Source organism: Vicugna pacos, chromosome 16 (genome assembly GCF_048564905.1).
Source record: "Vicugna pacos chromosome 16, VicPac4, whole genome shotgun sequence".
Lineage (NCBI taxonomy): Eukaryota > Metazoa > Chordata > Mammalia > Artiodactyla > Camelidae > Vicugna > Vicugna pacos.
The window spans coordinates 52,893,206-52,911,210 of NC_133002.1; the positions used below are offsets into that span (position 1 = coordinate 52,893,206).

Here is an 18,005-nt window from a genome sequence, read left to right on the forward strand (position 1 = left end):
ACTCATGTTTGGTTGCTAAGAAGCTCAGAGACAAAAAGAGGGTGTTTAGGATTGCCTGTATTTCCAAGGGCTAGCCTTTGCCTCAGTTCCTTTTGATTATGCAGTTATATTATATTCATTTCTGTCAGGAACCTAAAGACCTTTTTGCATGCAAACAGGGGTGGGGGGGTCATCTGAGTCATTAACACCCAAGGATGCTGCCATCACTCCAGACATTTCATCACCTCTCTTTGGGGACCACCTTAACAGCCAGATTCTAATTCATACAAGAATCTGAATTGCAGCCCAAGGTGAAGGTACTCATCTCGCCTCCCTGCCTGATTTGCTGTGGTGAGTAACCTCTGTATTCAAGAAATTCATTAAAAAAAAATCAGATTTACTCCCAAAGGGTAGAAGTGAAAGGTATTTTGAGTCAGTGTCCTACTGACTCTGAAGCCAAGTCCAAGGAGAAGTTCTAAATCACTTTGGACAACTGAGCATTCCCGGAATGAGTACGCAGGTTCTCGAGACGATTGCTTGGACCGGGAGAGCGATGATTTTGAGTATTCGAGTCCTGGGACGTTTGGATTCATTTAGAATCCATCACAGTTCTCTTTATTATGTAAGGCGAACGCTGGGTTTGACGGGGTGTCCGTTGTCACCCTCTCTCTAGGTGGAGCCAAAGCCTGCGATGGGAGCGTCGGGCCCGAGCTGCACCATGAGCCCCCCCTTATCTTTAACCTGGAAGACGATGTAGCAGAAGCCCTGCCTCTAGAAAGGGGGAGCACCGAGTACCGGAGGGCACTGCCCAAGGTCAGAGAGGCTCTGGCGGGTGTCCTTCGAGACATTGCCGATGACAACACCTCCAGAGCGGATTACGCTCAGGATCCCTCGGTAACTCCCTGCTGTAACCCCCGGCGAGCTGCCTGCCGCTGCCAGACCGTGTGACACGAACGTTGGGGGACCAGAAACGGGGCACGTTCACATCCCAGCTGCAGTCAGACCCTCCTCACAGCAGCTCTGTGTGCTTTCAGAGTCAGTCTTGGAATTTTGCTCTGAAGCCACCGCTCTGCGGCCCCCTGCTGCCCCTCCCGCGTGCCGGCTCAAGAGGGCAAACTCCGCGCCGAGCTGGAAGAGAAAGCACCGGGGCTGTGGAGGGAGCCAGACCGGGTTCTGGTCCCAGCTTTTGAACGTGGGTGATTATTTAACCTAACTTGCAAGCTGATTTTGAGGATTAAACGGGCAATATATGAAAAATGCTGGGCGTATTAGACGACACAGAGCAGGCGCTCGATACACTGCCAGTTTTTCAACGCACCCAGTTTCGCTGGTCATGTTAACAGGTTCATCCCAGCTGGTGTCTAGGGCGGTGCCTCTCCGTCTCTGTGTGCATACAGATCACCTGGGGGCTTGTGAAAGTGGGCCTGGGGGGGTGCTGAGACCCTCCCCATCTAGGAAGCTCCCCCCGGAATGCCATGAGCAGCGTGGACACAGACCTGACAAACTTAGATCCGTTTCTAGGTCTCAGAGCAGAAGTGCCCACATTACTCCAAGTCCCTACCCGCCCCCCCGCCCCCTTTTACAGGTCAACTGGCTGTATTTTAAAGATTTTAGGAGTTCTTCCTGCTTCCTAACGCCACCAAGAAATAAATTTTTAAAGCCTCAAAAGTGCATTGCCATGATTTTATTATTAGTGTCCTAAATGGGACTCAAAGGTAATAAATGATTTATTCCAATGACTGCAAAAATACTTTGCCTGGCTAAAATAGTCTCTCTCTCTCTCTAGGCATGTAATACACAAGAAGTACAATTCGAAGAGGTTTTCCTGTAAGTACACGTTTACACAGCAGACATTTTAAAAGGATGCCCTTTTTAAATATAAAATTCGGGTTATGGACCAATATGGTTAGTTCGCATGGGCTCTACGGCTGTAACGTGCTTTCAGTGGCAGGACGTGTGTGCACCGTGTCTCCCGCACCCACGGGCAACCAGGGCTGAGAAGAGCTGGCTGGGCCGTGGACTGTGTCCCGTGGCTTAAGCAGGCGGCACCTGGGGTTCCTGCCCCCCATTCTGCTCACACACTCGCACTCCTTTCTTCCACCTTCCTTGCTTCCTCCAAAACCCCCTGACAGGGGAGGTCCTGATTTCTGAGGTGCGCTTCCCATCAGGAGTGCTTCGTTTTGCCCTTCTGACTTCCGCGGCACAAGATTATCTACCGAAATCAAAACAGAACGGCCTTACTCTTTCCGGGAAGAGGCTGTCAGGCAGGCTGCATTGTCAACAGATCTGGGCCCGCACGGGGTCGGCTGGGCCCCGCAGAGCCTTCCTGAACATCCACAGACTGACCCTCCTGTGTGGCCACAGAAAGTTCACCAGTCTTACCTAGGTGGAGACGGGGGTGGCATAGTCAGAAAATGCTACTTGTAAAACAGATGGGTGTGTATTTGGATATGTGTGTTTGAATGCGTGCGTGCATGTGTGTGTGTGTGTATGTGTTATTTCTACAAGGCTCATCTTACGTGTAAACACAGACTGCTTCATCACCATGAGAAAGCCAGCAAATACCCTTGGCCCCAATTCCCTTACTCTTGCTCCCAAGAGGAAGACTAGTGTCAGAAAATATGCAGACTTGTCGAGGTTGGCTTGTTACTGAAACGAAAGCGGCTCCCCTCCTGAATACAGCATCTTTCCAAGGGACTGGGGAGGATCAGGTCTCTCTTCTCGCCTTGTTGTTGCAGCAAAGTAAATCCCAAGGAGGTAAGAGTGACCATGCCCAGGGAAGGGTCAGTACGCTTGAAGACGACCACTGGGAGCCCTTTGTGAGACTCCCCGGGCCAAACTACGCTGGAGTCTGTGAGAAGGGACGTTAACCCAGCTGAGAGCCCCAAGAGCCACACGTGATCCCGGAAATTTTTAAGGAACATGGGTAGAGATGCGGACTCGGACAGGTACTGGTAATAGGCCTGATGATTCAGAACAGAGGCAGAGGGGGGAAGGCGTCTAGCATCTCCAGTTGACTACTGTTGCCACCGAGGGCGTGACTGAGGTGGTCCCTGTTGCAAGAACATCCCAGCAACACTCCAGCCTCCGACCCTCGTGTGGCGAGAGGGAGGAGCCCCCTGCTACCACGTTGCTGTCTTGCGGGAGCATGGCCCTCTCCTCACCGTCCACCTGCAGGCTTGAGGGCAGGGCTGGGGTCTGATGGCCTCTGAGACACCCGCCACCAGCTCTGCACACAGGGCCTGCTCCGAAATTGCTGGGGCCCAATGACCGTTCTGGGGAACCTCGTTCAGTGATCAGCACTCTCACTGACAGGAAGCCTTCCTTGTGTATAAATAAAAATCCCCAATGCGACTGAAGCCAACTTTCACTCATTTGGTCCTTAAGAGGGAGAGAGGACAGACAGCTCGTACCCGGCTTCCGGGCGGCGTGTAGGCACACTGGCCTCTCGACACGTTTTAGTGCTAGTTTCTAAGCATCCCTAATTTTTTTTCCCCACTCCAAATGATCTGCAGGGTGTACCTATTATTTGATACAGGTTTTCTTTGGCAAGGGGTTGCTTCCTGAATGCCAACATCCGAAGTATCCTGATTCTGTAAACGTGAGAAGCTGCGAGGTCTACTCTGATTACAGTTTAGAATCTAAGAATCTGACGATCTTTTATAAGCAGCCACGGACTTTTACCAAAATTGCTGAAATGGAACCTCACCACGGGCAGGACCGTCACATTCATCCCCGCTGCACCGGACCTGCTCTGGTTCCCGGAAGACGCAACTTCAAGTAATTAACCACCAACTTCGGAGAAACAGAAAAACTCCCTCTAAAGCCAGTTGGGGCAAGAGAACCCAATGGCAAAACAACTGGTTTATCAGAAGGCATCAAGCCAACAGATGTTTTAAAATACATTATTAATGTTTTTACGAACGACTGCTTTCCACCCTTAAAATACACACTTCACTGGTTGGCACTGTATTTGGCAACCTGCCCATTAAGAGCCAGAAATGACAATCTCAAGCTGAGATCGCGAACACAGCCCTTCAGACCTGCACAAAGGGCCCCGTGGCAGCTTGCTCTTTTTTTTTTTTCTTTTTTTTTAAGCTGACTGTGCTTGCTAGATTGTCCCAAGGATCTACGCAAGAAGGAAGCCAGACCCACACTCCATCCTTTTGTAAATGGAATCCAACTGACAGGAAATAATGATCAGGCGAAGACGCTGCACACCAGGGTCTGTGCCCAGTGGCTACTTCTCTCTGCCTCCAGGAGGGACACTCAGTTGACTCTCCCAAGTCTTGGCCAAAATACCACTTCCACCTCTAAACACTTTCCCATTGACTGTCTGGGCTGTTCTCTAACTGCAGCTCACAAGAGGGGTCTATATGCTGCTCTGAATGGAACCTTAAGGAATCAGAAGCTAAACAGGGCTGGCAGCCACCCAGGGGGACAAGCTTGTCTTCCCAGCGTCCAGCCAGCCCCCAGGCCCCTGCGGCAGAAGGGCTGAAGCAGGGCGCCAGAAGCCCAGCGAGAGGTGCCTGGGCTGGGGGAGCTCTCGCTGCCGCTCCTGCACTCCGCCTGGCCGTTAACTAGTGTGTGTCCTGTCGGAGCTGGAGGGGGCTGAGCACCCAGCCCTGTTAGACCACCAGCTTTGGCACAAGGGCGACAGCGTCCTGCGGGAGCATCCTAGGAACCTCAGAAAAGTAAGCACTCACACAGGCAAGTTCCTACCTTGTGAGCAGCAAAGACGGGTAAAGAAGCATGGTCAAGGATTCCAGGCCTCTGAGTGCAGGGAGGCCGCCCAGCCGCCCTGCACTAGTGCTCGGCTGTCCTAGCGCTGCCAGCTTGGCTAATCTGCCTGGTCTGAAGCGCGCGGCACAGAGCATGCCCCGCGGCTTTCCCGATGTTAGAGGATTAGACGTTTACAGACTAGCTAACCGGGAAGTGACTCCGCCTCGCGCCTGAGGGGAAGGTTTCCGGCCAAGCATACAGACTGAGCCGCTCTTAGGGATCCCGAATGCTCACAGGGGGGAACTCATTCTCATCATCAAGACACACTGGTCCCGTCGCAAACTCGTGTTCAGGAATAACCTCTCCTCGGAGCGCCCCGCCGTCCTCGGAGTAACCTAGAAAACAAGAATGAGACGTGAGAGGAGCCACAGGGTCTGTCTCTGGGGACAGACCCTGATCCGGGGCCGGACCTCAGCAAAGCAAGAATCCAGGGGAGCCGTGGAGGCTGCCTTCGCTTTCCAGCTGGAGAGACCATGCTTCCAACGAGCCAAAATCCCCACCGTTTACGGTCCCCAAGCAGCCGGACGGCCGGTCTCGCCCACCCTTCCACCCCAGGCACCTCAAACTTTCCACCTAGTTGCAAAATCCTCCAAGAGGCAAAGGTTTAACACTGCTTGTCAGGGACACAACCGTTTTGGGGCTACGCCTGCCAGGTTTAGGCACCCGAGTTCAAAGGCTTCACCTGGGAGGAAATCCACAGGCAGCAGTGTTGGGGGGGGTCGCTGCTCCACACGTCTCGGTCCCCCCGCCCCCCGCCACCCCGTGCACAGCCGGCCCCTGGGCCCCGCTCACCCGGCACCGTGGAGGCCGCAGCTGCGCTCGGTCGGGCTACGGTTGCAGCATAAGACTGAGGTAATGAAGGCCTGAGGTCATTTTCTTTGTTCTCTTCGCTGGTTCCTGAGCCAAGCAAGCTAATTGCAGAAGAGGGGAATGGAGGAGGGAAAGAGATCACCACACGCCTGGGACACTTCCAAAAGGAAAAGCAGCAGGAAACACGCGCTTGGCCACTGGAGTTCAAGGCAGGGACCTGTCAGCGCCCTGCCGGGTGGGCGTTAAGCAAAGTGGCCTCAAACGGCCAGGGCCGGTCACACAGCTTTGCTTCACTTACGTCTAACAGACGAAGCTCGGTCCTCCCCTCCTCCCGGCCCACCCAGGCGAGGGCACCAAGGTGGGTGCTGGAGGGGAGCCCCCTGGGGCGCGGGGGCAGTGGCAGCTGGCGGGGTCCTGTCCGCAGCAGGAGGTCGCCCTGCCTTTGGTCACAGGTCAAGAGGACTTTTGGGTTCAGTCAGGGAAACGTTTCTGGGCGCCCGCTGTGTCGGAGGAACTGTCCGAGGAGGGGCCTTGCGTTCTGCACGTCATTCGGCCCGGCTCCTGCGCAGCGCGGTGGTGGGCAGGGGGCCGGCCCTGAGCGCGGCCCAGGGCACTGCCCGCGGCCGAGAGGGAAAAGCAAGGGCGCTGGGCTCGTGGGTGTCCTCAGCTAAGGGGCAACGCGACGCGGTCAGCTCTCTGAAAGGCTGGCTTTTTGAAAACTAGTCTCTTCACCTGTGGGTCTTGATTAAGACACACTCTCCTCCGTCCTGAGGGTCCAGGTTGTAGATGTAAAGGTGTCCGTCGGACGATGCGACCAAGAGCCTCGGCAATTTCTGGATCCTAAGAGCCAAGAGAAACGTGTGCTGTGATCACAACGAACGTGGGCAACGGACCGGCTTCGAGTGACAAAGCCTCACTCCTCCGGCGGGGAGGTCACCAACTTCTCGTCCCGCCGTCAACAGACCTGCAGCCCGCCGACCCCAGAGCCTGGGTTTCTGCTCATGTCTTTGCGTTGTGTCCTAGTGATTGACCTTGAGGATTATTTCTTGTTTTTAAAAACAATTGTGTGGATGAGACGAAATGAGGTGCGTACACACTGCTGCTCCGTGAAATACCCCTGCCGACAAACACATCCGCTCACCTGAGCGGGACGTGGTTTCTGCCTCTCATAGCCACGGAAAGGAAAACAGGAGTGAAACTGGCTCCCGTGCTTGCTGGCCAGGTTTATGAAATTTTTACAATATTCAACTTTAATAAGCGCTTTTAAACTGCTTCGGTAAAATATGTCGACCCCATAGGTATCTGAACCTAGGCGTCCGGACGAGAGCCTTTTTACATAATTCCCTAAGAATGGGAACTGTTTTCAAGACAGTGTCACTGTGACCAGAGGGTGAAAATTCCTATGCCAGCACCCCCCACCCCCCGCCACCCCGAGACGTAAAAGCAGCGGACGGGTGACTGGAGGGTTTGCCTTTAAATCTGTGCGTGTTTGGGGAATTTCGTGCTTTGGGAAAAGAGACGCACAATGGTTCCTGCTTGTCAGCAGTGGGTGGCACTGTACGTACGTGGAGAGGGTGCAGATGTTCCTCTGCCCGGAGAAGCTCAGACGCCCGGTGGCAAAGGCCCTGTCCTGGTTCATCATGTCGGACACCTGGGCGGGGAGGTAGTTGGAGGCAGCCACGAGCACCTTTCCCACGTAGCCGCTCCAGGTCGAAGGCTCTTCTGGTCGACTGGGGGGAGTGAGGTCACACGCCAGGGTGAGACGGGGCCGCGGTTCCCGGCATCCGTCCAACACTCTGCGCGCCTGAACCTGCTGGGCCCGCCGCGGCGGGAAGGAACTGTGCCTTCGGCCTTCGCATAATGTTCTGCCCACCTAGGACAATTCGGGACGTGCCGGCCCGGCCGGACCGCAGGGCAGCAAGCCACTGCAAAGCCGTTAAGAGGTTCACAGTGCTACCGCTTTCCCACGTTAAAAAAAGGTTGTGTCCGATGATTAGTCTGATTTCTAGATTTCTTAAAGGGGGCTCGGGGAGAGAGCAAGGTGGAATCTGCCCCTGGACTCTGTAGAAGAAGCCCAGGCCTGTCCTGGGCTCACGGAAGAACAGGCCGGTCCCAGTGTTAAGGCCTCCCCAGCCAGACTGCGTGGGAAGCAAGATGCAGTCCTGGACTGCCTCCAGGCAAACGCTTTGGATGGTGTTTGATTACAGCCCTCGAGCCACCCAGGTTCCCCAGGATCCACGACGGGGTGGGGGGGAGGGGGATAATTCACAGGGACCCAGTGCGCCCCCTGCAGTCATCACGCGCCAGCCCAGGGGCTCCACCAGGCAAAGGGGACAACTGCTCCACTGTGAGACGTGAGGCTGGACGGGGCGCACGCCTGCCTCTGAGCTCTCTGCAGTGGTCAGCACTTTGAGGACCAGGGGGGCCACATGTGCTGCTGAGCGGCACACCCGCTCAGAGGTCGCTCCTCTGTGGGACTAGATCCTGGTGACGGAGGCTGGGGGGGCACACTGCAGCTCAGAAGCTCTGGGGTTGATTCCTCATGGGCACCAACCGGCTGGATGGTCTTTGGACAAAACTCTCTGGGCCTCAATTTTCTCATCTGAAAATGACGGGCGCTTCCCAGGCTTCTACCATCACCCTCGGATCCTGAACATCCCAGACACACCTGTGCTGTGTGCCATAGCTCTGAGCTGAGGGCTGGGACTTACAAAGAGGTACCACATCCAGGTCCTGCATTCACGGTGGAGGCACAGCACAGATACACAGAAAGAGCAAGCAGGACACCTCATGCAGGGTCCGCAGGCGGAGCACAGGCAGAGCTCCAGGACCACAGCACCTGACTCAGAGCCGTGGGGCGGGCGCAGGCAGGGCACAGGCAGAGCTCTAGGACCACAGCACCTGACTCAGAGCCGTGGGGCGGGCGCAGGCGGAGCGCATGTCAGACGTGGATGCAGATGAGCAGTGCTGGTCCGGTGGAGGTGGGAGAGGCGGGAAGTCTGCAGCGGCAGACCAGGTGCGCCAAGAAAAGCCTCGAATGCCAGGCAGGAGGAGCCGGGACTTTATTCCCGAGGGCAAAGGGGGAATAAAGGTGTCAGAGGAGGGAGGGTCATGCTTAAAGGGGTGTGTTCAGCAGATGAGTCCAGCAAGAGACATAGGATGGATTGTAAGAAGAGGCTAGAAGGAGTGAGACCAAAGAGGAGAGTAATGAAGTGGACCAGCCAAGAGCTGTGAAATGCTTGGTTCAGAGCAGTGGCTGGAGAAATGGCACCAAGGTGGCAAATATGAGCCGTCTCATGTGGGATGTGTTAACACTTCACCGACCGGCTGAGGGAGAGTCCAGAGCGACTCCAAGGCTTATTCCTGGTGGTCTGAGACCAACAGAAACAGGAGAGCCTGGAGGGGAGATGAATCCATGTGGTGATCTCCTATTTTAAGCACCAATAATAGACTCAGGTGGAGACCACTGCCAAAGCAATACTGAAGAAAAAGAACGAAGCTGGAGGAATAACCCTCCTAGACTTCAGACAATACTACAGAGTTACAGTCATCAAAATAGCATGGTATTGGTACAAAAACAGACATATGGATCAATGGAAAAGAATAGAGAGCCCAGAAATAAACCCACAGACCTACAGTCAATTAATCTTCAACAAAAGGAGGCAAGAACGTACAGTGGAGAAAAGACAGTCTCTTCAGCAGGTGGTGGTGGGGAAACCGGACAGCTGCATGTAAATCAATGAAGTTAGAACACTCCCGCACACCATACACTAGTTTAAAGACACCATAAAATAGCTTAAAGACTTAAACATAAGACAAGCTACTATAAACCTCCTAGAAGAAAACATAGGCAAAACATTCTCTGACATTAATCTTAGCAATGTTCTCCCAGGGAAGTCCACCCAGGCAAAAGAAATAAAAGCAAAAATAAACAAATGGGGCCTAATTTGTAAAGGTCACAGCACAGCAAAGGAAACCATAAGCAAAACAAAACAACAACCTATGGAAAGGGAGAAGACATTTGCAAATGATGCAACTGACAAGAGGTTTAATCTCCAGAATATATAAACAGCTCATACAACTTAATAACAAAAAAAACAAACAACCCAATCCAAACATAGGCAGAAGACCTAAACAAGCAATTCTCTAATGAAGACATATAAATGGCCAATAGGCACATGAAAAAATGCTCAGTATTGCTAATTATCAGAGAAATGCAAATCAAAACGACAATGAAGTATCACCACACCAGTCGGAATGGCCCTCATTAAAACGTCCACAAACGATAATGATGGAGAGGGTGTGGGGAAAAGGGGACCTTCCTACACCGCTGGTGGGAATGTAGTTTGGTGCAGCCACTATGGAAAACAGTACGGCAATTCCTCAAAAAACTAAAAACATATCATCCAGCAATCCCACTCCTGGGCACAAATCCAGAGGGAACTCTAATTCAAAAAGATATATGCACCCAAAGTTCACAGCAGCACTATTTACAATATCCAAGACATGGAAGCAATCTAAATGTCCATAGACAGATGACTGGATAAAGAAATTGTGGTATATTTGTACAATGGAATACTACTCAGTGATAAAAAAGAATAAAATAATGCCATTTACAGCAACATGGATGGACCTGGAGATCACCATTTTAAGTGAAGTAAGCCAGGAAGAGAAAGAAAAATACTATATGACATCACTCATATGTGGACTGTTAAAAAAACAAAAAATAAAAGAGGACACTAACGAACTCACAAAATAGAAACAGACTCGCAGACAGAGTAAACAATCTTATGGTTCCCAGGGTAAGGGGGGGAAGGGATAAATTTGGGAGTTTGAGATCCGCAAATGTTAACCACTATAAATAAAAACAGATAAAACAAATTTCTTCTGTATAGCACAAGGAACTATATTCAATATCTTGTAATAACCTTTAATGAAAAAGAATATTAAAATGAATATATGTATGTATATGCATGACTGGGACATTGTGCTGTACACGAGAAAGTGACACATTGTGACTGTGTCTGCCGAGCACTCAGGGCTTGGGGAATGGCAATGATTAACCCAGGCAGACCTTGGAAATACTGTGGGGTTCAGTTCCAGATCAGCGCAATAAAGCAAGTTACACGCGCATTTTGTTTTCCCAGTGCATAGGAAAGTGATGTTTACAGTATGCTGTAGTCTATTCAGTGTGCAATAGCGTTATGTCTAAGAAAACAATGTACGTACTTTCATTTAAAAAGTGCTCTATTGCTAAAAACTGCTAACCATCATCTGAGCCTTCAGCGAGGCGTAAGCTTTTTGCACTAGTAACATCAAAGATCACTGACCACAGATCACCATAACGAGTATAACAATAATGAACAAGTTTGAAATATTGTGAGCATTACCAAAATGTGTCACAGAGACACAAAGTGAGCAAATGTTCTTGGAAAAAATGGCACCGATAGACTTGCTCGACACGGGGTTGCCACAAACCTTCAATTTTTCAAAAATGTGGTATCTGCAAAGCACAATAAAGCACAGAGCCACAACACGAGGCCTGCCTGTACACTACTGTATTTACGGCTAGACTGGCTAACACCTCTGTCCTACACTGCATGCTCCCGGTCAAGGAACTCAGAGCAAGCCTAAGATGCGTATATCATTATGATTATGATTATGATTTTTTTATGCTTTGCAGATGAAGAAATGGAAGTACAGAAAGATTAAATTACCTGCCTAAGCACATATCCTGAAGAGATGAAAACTTAACTCGAAAATATACATGTACCTTCTCCATGTTCATAGCAGAACTACTTACAATAGCCAAGACATGGGAGCAACTTAAATGTCCACCAATAGATGGCTGGATAAAGATATATACACACCACACACACACACACACACACACACACACACACACACACACATTCAATGGAATATGACTCAGCCATAAAAAAGAATGAAATAATCCCATTTGCAGCAACATGGATGGACCTAGAGATTATCATACTAAGTGAAGAGAAAGACAAATATCATATGATAGCACTTACATGTGGAACTAAAAGAACAATACAAACGATCTTATTAACAAAACAGAAACAGACTCACAGACATAGAAAATAAACTTATGGTTACCAAAGGGGAAAGGGGCAGGTGGGATAAATTAGGATAAATAAATACATAAATTAGAATAAATTAGGGATTAACAGATACATATTACCACATATAAAATAAACAACAAGGACCTACTGTACAGCACAGGGAACTATATTCAGTGTCTTATAATAACCTATAATGGAAAAGAATCTGAAAAAGAATATGTATATGTGTATATACATATAACTGAATCACTTTGCTGTACACCTGAAACATTGTAAATCAACTATACTTCAATAATAAAAAAAAGAAATGCTATGTCTTCCCTACACCCCCCCCCGCCCAAAATTACCTGCCTGAGCCTTGTGGCTCATAAGGGACTGAGCCAGGGCACAAACTCAGGATGGGGGGCCCCAGGTTTTGTGCTGCCAGGCGTTGCACCCCTCAGTCTCTGCTAAGCCACACTCACCCCTTTGGTGAAGACGTAACGAGTTCACAGCATTGCAAAAGGGAAGCAATTGCGGACACCAGCAGGATGACCAGGACCTGCCGCCTCTAGGCTGAGGAGCCTCGCCTACCTGCTGTTGAGATGCTCCAGCTTGAAGATGTGCACGGTCTCCGTGTTGCTTGAGGCACAGAGGAACTGGGAGTCCATACTGAAGACCAGAGAGCTGATCGTTACGTACCTAGAAACACAGCAACGAGTGGACGGGTGAGCCGGGGGGGTGAGGGGGGCGGCCTTAGAGTTCAAAAATCAGCTTCAGGAAGAACACTGATGTGTCTTGAAGAGCCTGGGCACAGGCAGACCTCCTTCTATTCTGCTGCACTTCATTAAACTTTGCAGGTACTGCGTTTTTGGTTTTTTTGTTTGTTTGTTTTTAAATGTTGAAGGTTTGTGGCAACCCTGCCTTGAGCAAATCCATCGGTGTCATTTTTCCAAGAGTATTTGCTCACTTCGTGTCTCTGTACATGTTTTGGTAATTCTCACCATATTCCAGGCTTTTTCATTACTGTTATATTTGTCACGGTGATCTGTGATCAGTGATCTTTGATGTTACTGTTGCAAAAACATTATACCTCGCTGGAGGCTCAGATGATGGTTAGCATTTTTTTAGCAATAGAGCATTTGTATTTATTTTCTGGGGGTGGGTGGGTAATTAGGTTTTACTTATTTATTTATTTTAATGGAGGTACAGGGGACTGAACCCATGACCTTGTGCATGCTAAGCATGTGCTCTACCACTGGGCTATACCATCCCCCCATGGAGCATTTTAAAATTAAGGTATGTACATAGTTTTCCTTAGACATAATGCTATTGCAGACTTAATAAGACTACAGTACAGTATAAGCATAACTTTTATAGGCATTGGGGAACCAAAAAACGCGTGTGACTCGCTTTATTGCGGTGCTCCGGAACCAAGCCCACAGCGGCCCCGAGGTCTGCCTGTGGTCTAAGGTCCCTTCAGCACTGTGTCATTCCTATTTTGAAATTAATGTCGGAAAGATTCCCAGTGGGTCATGGCTTCAGGTGAGAAGAAACAAGCCTCCTTCCTGTCATGCTGGAGGTTCTCCATGTGCTCTGTGCACTGACCCAGCCGCAAGCCTGGCAGCCCACAGCATCCCCGACCACGGCACGTTTTCATTCCACGGAAGGGAATTGGAAGTTACTTTCGGGCTGTGACTCCTCGCTCATCTCGCTTCTCCTTTGCCGGCCACCCATGCACATGTCAAAAAGAGGGCTCTCCAGGCTGAAGGCCCAGGTTAGCAAGGGTAACCCCTCTCCGCTCTCAGGGATACCAAGCACTTGGCGGGGCGTTTAAGGCAGTGACCTGAGAAAGAACAGGTATTCATCCTCCCAGGGAGAAGCCGAGTGCACGGCACCCCCATCCTCTCCCCAGATGGCTGCCAGCCACCCATGGCGGGACCTCTGTGGGGACTTTAAAGCGGGTCTCACAGTGAACACAGACCTTTTCATTCCTCTCCGAAACTCATAGAGCTTTTGCCCGTCGGGTACTGAGAACACCCGGATGACAGTGCCCTGGAAGAGAAAGCAGGTGGGCAATTCATACCACGAATGGCTTCACACAGACATGAGCCTTTAGAGAGGAGCACGTCTTGTTGGTTTGGAACATCTGTTTCTGGAGGGGAAGCCCAGAAGGTGGAGCAGCGAGGCTCTCTGGTTTGTGTACGTGCCATGTAAACCATCCTGGGAACGGGAATCGGACACTCCCGTTTCCCGGTCCCTCCCCACCCTAGCCTGAGGCTCTGGGCGTGTCTGTTCCATCCTCTCTGCCTTCCCAGAACAGTCAGTCTCGGCCTGTCACAGATACACCTGTTTTCCATGGAATCTGAAGTTCAACTTGATCACCTTCCCTGGTTATTCTACTCAGAAGAGATTAATCTCACCTGCTAAACAGCCAGACACACTGTTTCTAATGGGCTTATGAGATGCAGTATCTCTCTGTATCTGCGATGACACGCACCCACACTGCTTAATGAGACCGCAAGGCTCTGTGCAAAGTATCTCGTTTCCTGCAGGGCCGAGGCCTCTGGTCTGTTGGGTTGATAAATGCACCCCAACCTGCAGGGGCCTCCCTCTGAATGAATCCTGAGCGGCCTGAGACTTGTCAATCCTCACGTCCCTGGCCTCCTTCCCTCAGCTCTCAGCGCCGGGAGCCAACCAGCGCCGCCCCAGCTGGAGGAGAGCCCGAGGCCCCGGGAACACTCACTTTCTCTGATGCGCTCGCCAGTTTGGAGCCTGAGGCGTTAAAGGCGATGGCAGCCAGTGTCCCCTCATGGGCAGCAATCGTGCAGACTGTTTTCTGTTGGTGAAAAGCAAAATGGATGTTGCGGGCGGGGCAAAGGGAAGGTGCATTTCATCTCCATCCTTCCTCTTTCCTTCCCAGACACTCCCACTCATCTGCCAGGTTCCCTGTCTCTCTTTCCACCAGACTGTTGACACATAAACTGTACGTCGTTTCCTGGCCTATCTAGATTCTGCTTCAGGGGCTGCTCCGTTTCTGTCCCCTTTCCTGCCCTCGGGAAGCTGGACGACCTGCCGTGTGGCCGAGGCAGGGTGCTGTGGCCCTGCGTGCATCTCTGGGGGCCTGACTTCCTGCAGCCAGCCTGGCCCGCTCTGTGAAGCCTCCGAGAGCAGAGGACAGGAAATGTGAAACAGCTGCACGCTGTCGCGGGCCGCGACACGGCCCAGCATGACGCACTCGATCCGACGATGGGCCACCAGCTGGTGCGAGTCTTCCATCCGCCGGCAGATGTCTGACTCGGCCTGGCACGCTGCCTCGTGGCTACGGCGACTGGGCAACCAGGGCGGACAGCATCACCGTCCCCTCCACACCCAGCAGCCGCCCAGGGCTGCTTCCGCCTCAGCACTGCGCCTCACCTGCCCCTCACCTGCCACTGACCACGCAGCCAGGCAGGCAGGCTGGGCCGGTCAGGGTCACTGTTCACTTACCAGGGAGTGTCCGTCGTAAAGCACGATCTCGCCTGTCGTCAGGCTTCCGGGATAGGCCACGTAAGAATTGGAATGGTTGATTGAGAGGGCACACAGACCTGGCAGGGAGCAAAGCGCACATGAAAAGCCAGGGTCCGGCCAGGGGAGACCTTGCCTGGAAAGGGCATCTGCAAACGGTACGACTACAGTGCCACCTGCTGGTGAGGGGAGGAACGGCCTTGCCGATGTTTCCTTGGAACTGATTCTTCTCATCAAAGGGCTCCAATAAAGAGAATTCACAGGGGAAGACCTCACCGTTTGACACCGACCACGTCCACTCCACAGCGAAGAAATCAGAATTTAGAACATTTTAAATGCTCTTCCTTACATTTTACCCCAGGGCCCTGAAATAACATTTACTTCTCCCCCAGTTCCATTACCCTCTAGGGCTGCAGGAGAATTTACTCCTGTTGCAAGTGTTCCAGCTGTAAAAGGGTGGGGGTGTTAGCCTTTCTACAGGTGGCAGAAAGGCCAGTCATTTCAGGCTGGAGGATAGGGAGGCTGGGTTGGGGTTGGGGGGGACCTATTTAGAAAGTGCTCGTTTCTGAGCCAAATACCCTGCCTTGATAAAGGCAGAGGTGAAGGTGCACTTGAGGGCTGCATCTGCAGTGAAGACAGCGTGGCTGCCACTGGAGCAAACCAAAGAAAGAGGACATTTTGGATTGAAGACGCTTCCACAATATTCTGGAAGAGTAAACAGCCAATCAAACAACTGAACCAACTTGAGCCATTATTATTTACCAGGGGATTCAAGCTGGGGAGGATCCTACTAGCATGTAAGTAAGGGACTTTTACAAGGATGGTTTAGATTCATAGAGGTGTACGTGATAGAAGTGAATTCAAGGAATTATCAGGATCAAAAGCATCACCAGAATAGAAACTTTGAGATAGTGCAAGAGAGACGTCTTTTTAAATGAAAAAGGTGACTGATACCTTTGTTACAAGTTAGTACATTACATGGGTTTCTTTCAAAAGTATAAGAAAAACTTTAGATCAGGCTAAGATGTACCTGATCTAATCTTTTGGGGTGGGGTGGGGAGAGTGGGCGTAAAAAAAATAAACATTGAGAATTGGTACCCAGGTCCTACCTCCTGCTCTGGCTTTGCTGAGCACACAGCCAGGGCTATGCTCTTATCACTGGCCATGCAGCTGTGGGAGGGCGACTGAGCCCAGCACCCTTTCCTGCAGGCTCTGGCACCCTGCAGCCCTCTTTCCTGTGCAAGGTCACCAGGCTTTAGAAGAGGCCACTCAGCCCTTCCCAGTTTTGCTCTAGGAACCCCAATTTCCCATCATCATCTGAGCTCTTTGCAACACAAATGCAATTTCAAGAAGAGCCAGACAGAAGGCATTCTGATCTTGTGGAACTGGGGAGGGAAGAAAATCAGGAGGTCGGCTGGCTGGCGTGGGGGGTTCCCACAGGGGCGGCAAAGATATTAAGATTGAACGTGGCATCTGTAGAAGGACTCGAGCACCAAGCCAGATCAAAAAGTTAAGATGCAGTGGGTAACTGCTGACGGGTTCTGAGCACATGGGTTTAGAAAAAGCAGTGTTAATCAAAACCACAATGAGATACCACTTCACACCCCCTAGGATGGCTATAATCAAAAAGACAGATAATTGGAACTCTCATACAGTGCTGCTGGGAATGTAATGGGGGTGGGTGGTGCTTTGGAAAACAGCCTGGCAGTTCCTCAAAAGGTTAAACACAGAATTATTATATAACCCCCCAAATTCCACCCCTAGGTATACACCCAAGAGAAATTAAAAAGTGTAGCCGCATAAAAACTTGTATACAAATGTTCATAGCAACATTATTCATAATAGTCAAAAAGTGGAAACAACCCAAATGTCTATCAACTGATGAATGAATAGATAAAATGTGGTATATCCTAACCATGGAATAGTATCAGACACTAAAAAGAAATGAAGTACTAATTCCTACTACTACATGGATAAACCCTGAAAATACTGTGTTCACAAAAGACCATATATTGTATGAGTCCCTTATATGAGAATCCAGGACAGACAAAGCTCTGAGATAGAAAGCAGATTAGAGTAGCCCAGGACTTGGAGCAAGGGGGTGATGGCTAAGAGGTATGGGTTTTTTGCGGGGATTGATGAAAATATCCTAAAATTGACTGAATATACTAAAAGCTACTGAATTGTGTACTTTGAATGCACAAATTGTATGGCATGTGAATTATATCTCAATAAAGCTATTTTGGGAGCGGGGGAGTTAGTGTTTGAAGAATGTCTGACAGAGACAGGCCCAGGGCATGGCTTCAAGATGGCATCGACATAGGCTCTGTAGATGGTGTAACACAGGCTGAGTTACACGTGGTCCTTTTAGGCCTGTTTCCTCCCTGGGGAATGAGGGGGCAAGGGGGCAATGGTGATCTAGGGTCCTTTCCAGCTTTAACGTTCCAAGATCCCAAGTCTTCATTTACTTACTTCCTCAACTGAAAATATCTCTGTGGCAGGGAGAAGGAACCACAGGGGTCTTTGAGCAGAAGGCTTGGACAGATCCTTCCCGCTGCCCTTCAGTATGTTTTTCTTTTTAACTGAGGTGTAACTGCCAAATAACTGTATCAGTTTCAGGGACACAGCATAACGATTTGGTATTTGTATATATTACAAAATGATCTCAGTAAGTCTAGTTAACATCTTTCACCATACATAGTTACCAAAAAAAAATATATATTTTTTTTCTTGATGAGAACTTTTAAGCCCTATTCTCTAAGCACCTTTCAAATATGCACTACAGTATTATTAATGACAGTTTCTGTCCTGAACGTTATACCCCCGTGGATGATTTATTTTGTAACTGGGAAGTGTGTGCCT

General features: G+C 50.3%; 2 protein-coding genes across 7 annotated transcripts in view; one reads left to right on the forward strand and one right to left on the reverse strand.

Moving 5' to 3' along the window:
• Window positions 1-1,637, forward strand: part of ARSG (arylsulfatase G) — an 83,675-nt gene extending 82,038 nt beyond the window's left edge. For all 6 annotated transcript variants that reach the window (XM_072939465.1, XM_072939464.1, XM_072939466.1 and 3 more), the window contains one exon: window positions 653-1,637. In XM_072939465.1, the coding sequence (XP_072795566.1) occupies window positions 653-927 (275 nt within the window). In that variant the 3' untranslated portion in view covers window positions 928-1,637. The remainder of the gene's footprint in view (window positions 1-652) is intronic.
• An 11-nt stretch (window positions 1,638-1,648) lies between these two features.
• The window catches only part of WIPI1 (WD repeat domain, phosphoinositide interacting 1), a 31,620-nt gene continuing 15,263 nt past the window's right edge, over window positions 1,649-18,005 (reverse strand). Inside the window, exons 5-13 of the mRNA XM_006199340.2 lie at window positions 15,126-15,223; window positions 14,383-14,475; window positions 13,621-13,691; window positions 12,231-12,338; window positions 7,137-7,301; window positions 6,304-6,411; window positions 5,554-5,672; window positions 4,996-5,096; window positions 1,649-2,191 (exon numbers count right to left, since the gene is read on the reverse strand). Coding sequence (XP_006199402.1) covers window positions 2,144-2,191; window positions 4,996-5,096; window positions 5,554-5,672; window positions 6,304-6,411; window positions 7,137-7,301; window positions 12,231-12,338; window positions 13,621-13,691; window positions 14,383-14,475; window positions 15,126-15,223 — 911 coding nt within the window. The 3' untranslated portion in view covers window positions 1,649-2,143. The remainder of the gene's footprint in view (window positions 2,192-4,995; window positions 5,097-5,553; window positions 5,673-6,303; window positions 6,412-7,136; window positions 7,302-12,230; window positions 12,339-13,620; window positions 13,692-14,382; window positions 14,476-15,125; window positions 15,224-18,005) is intronic.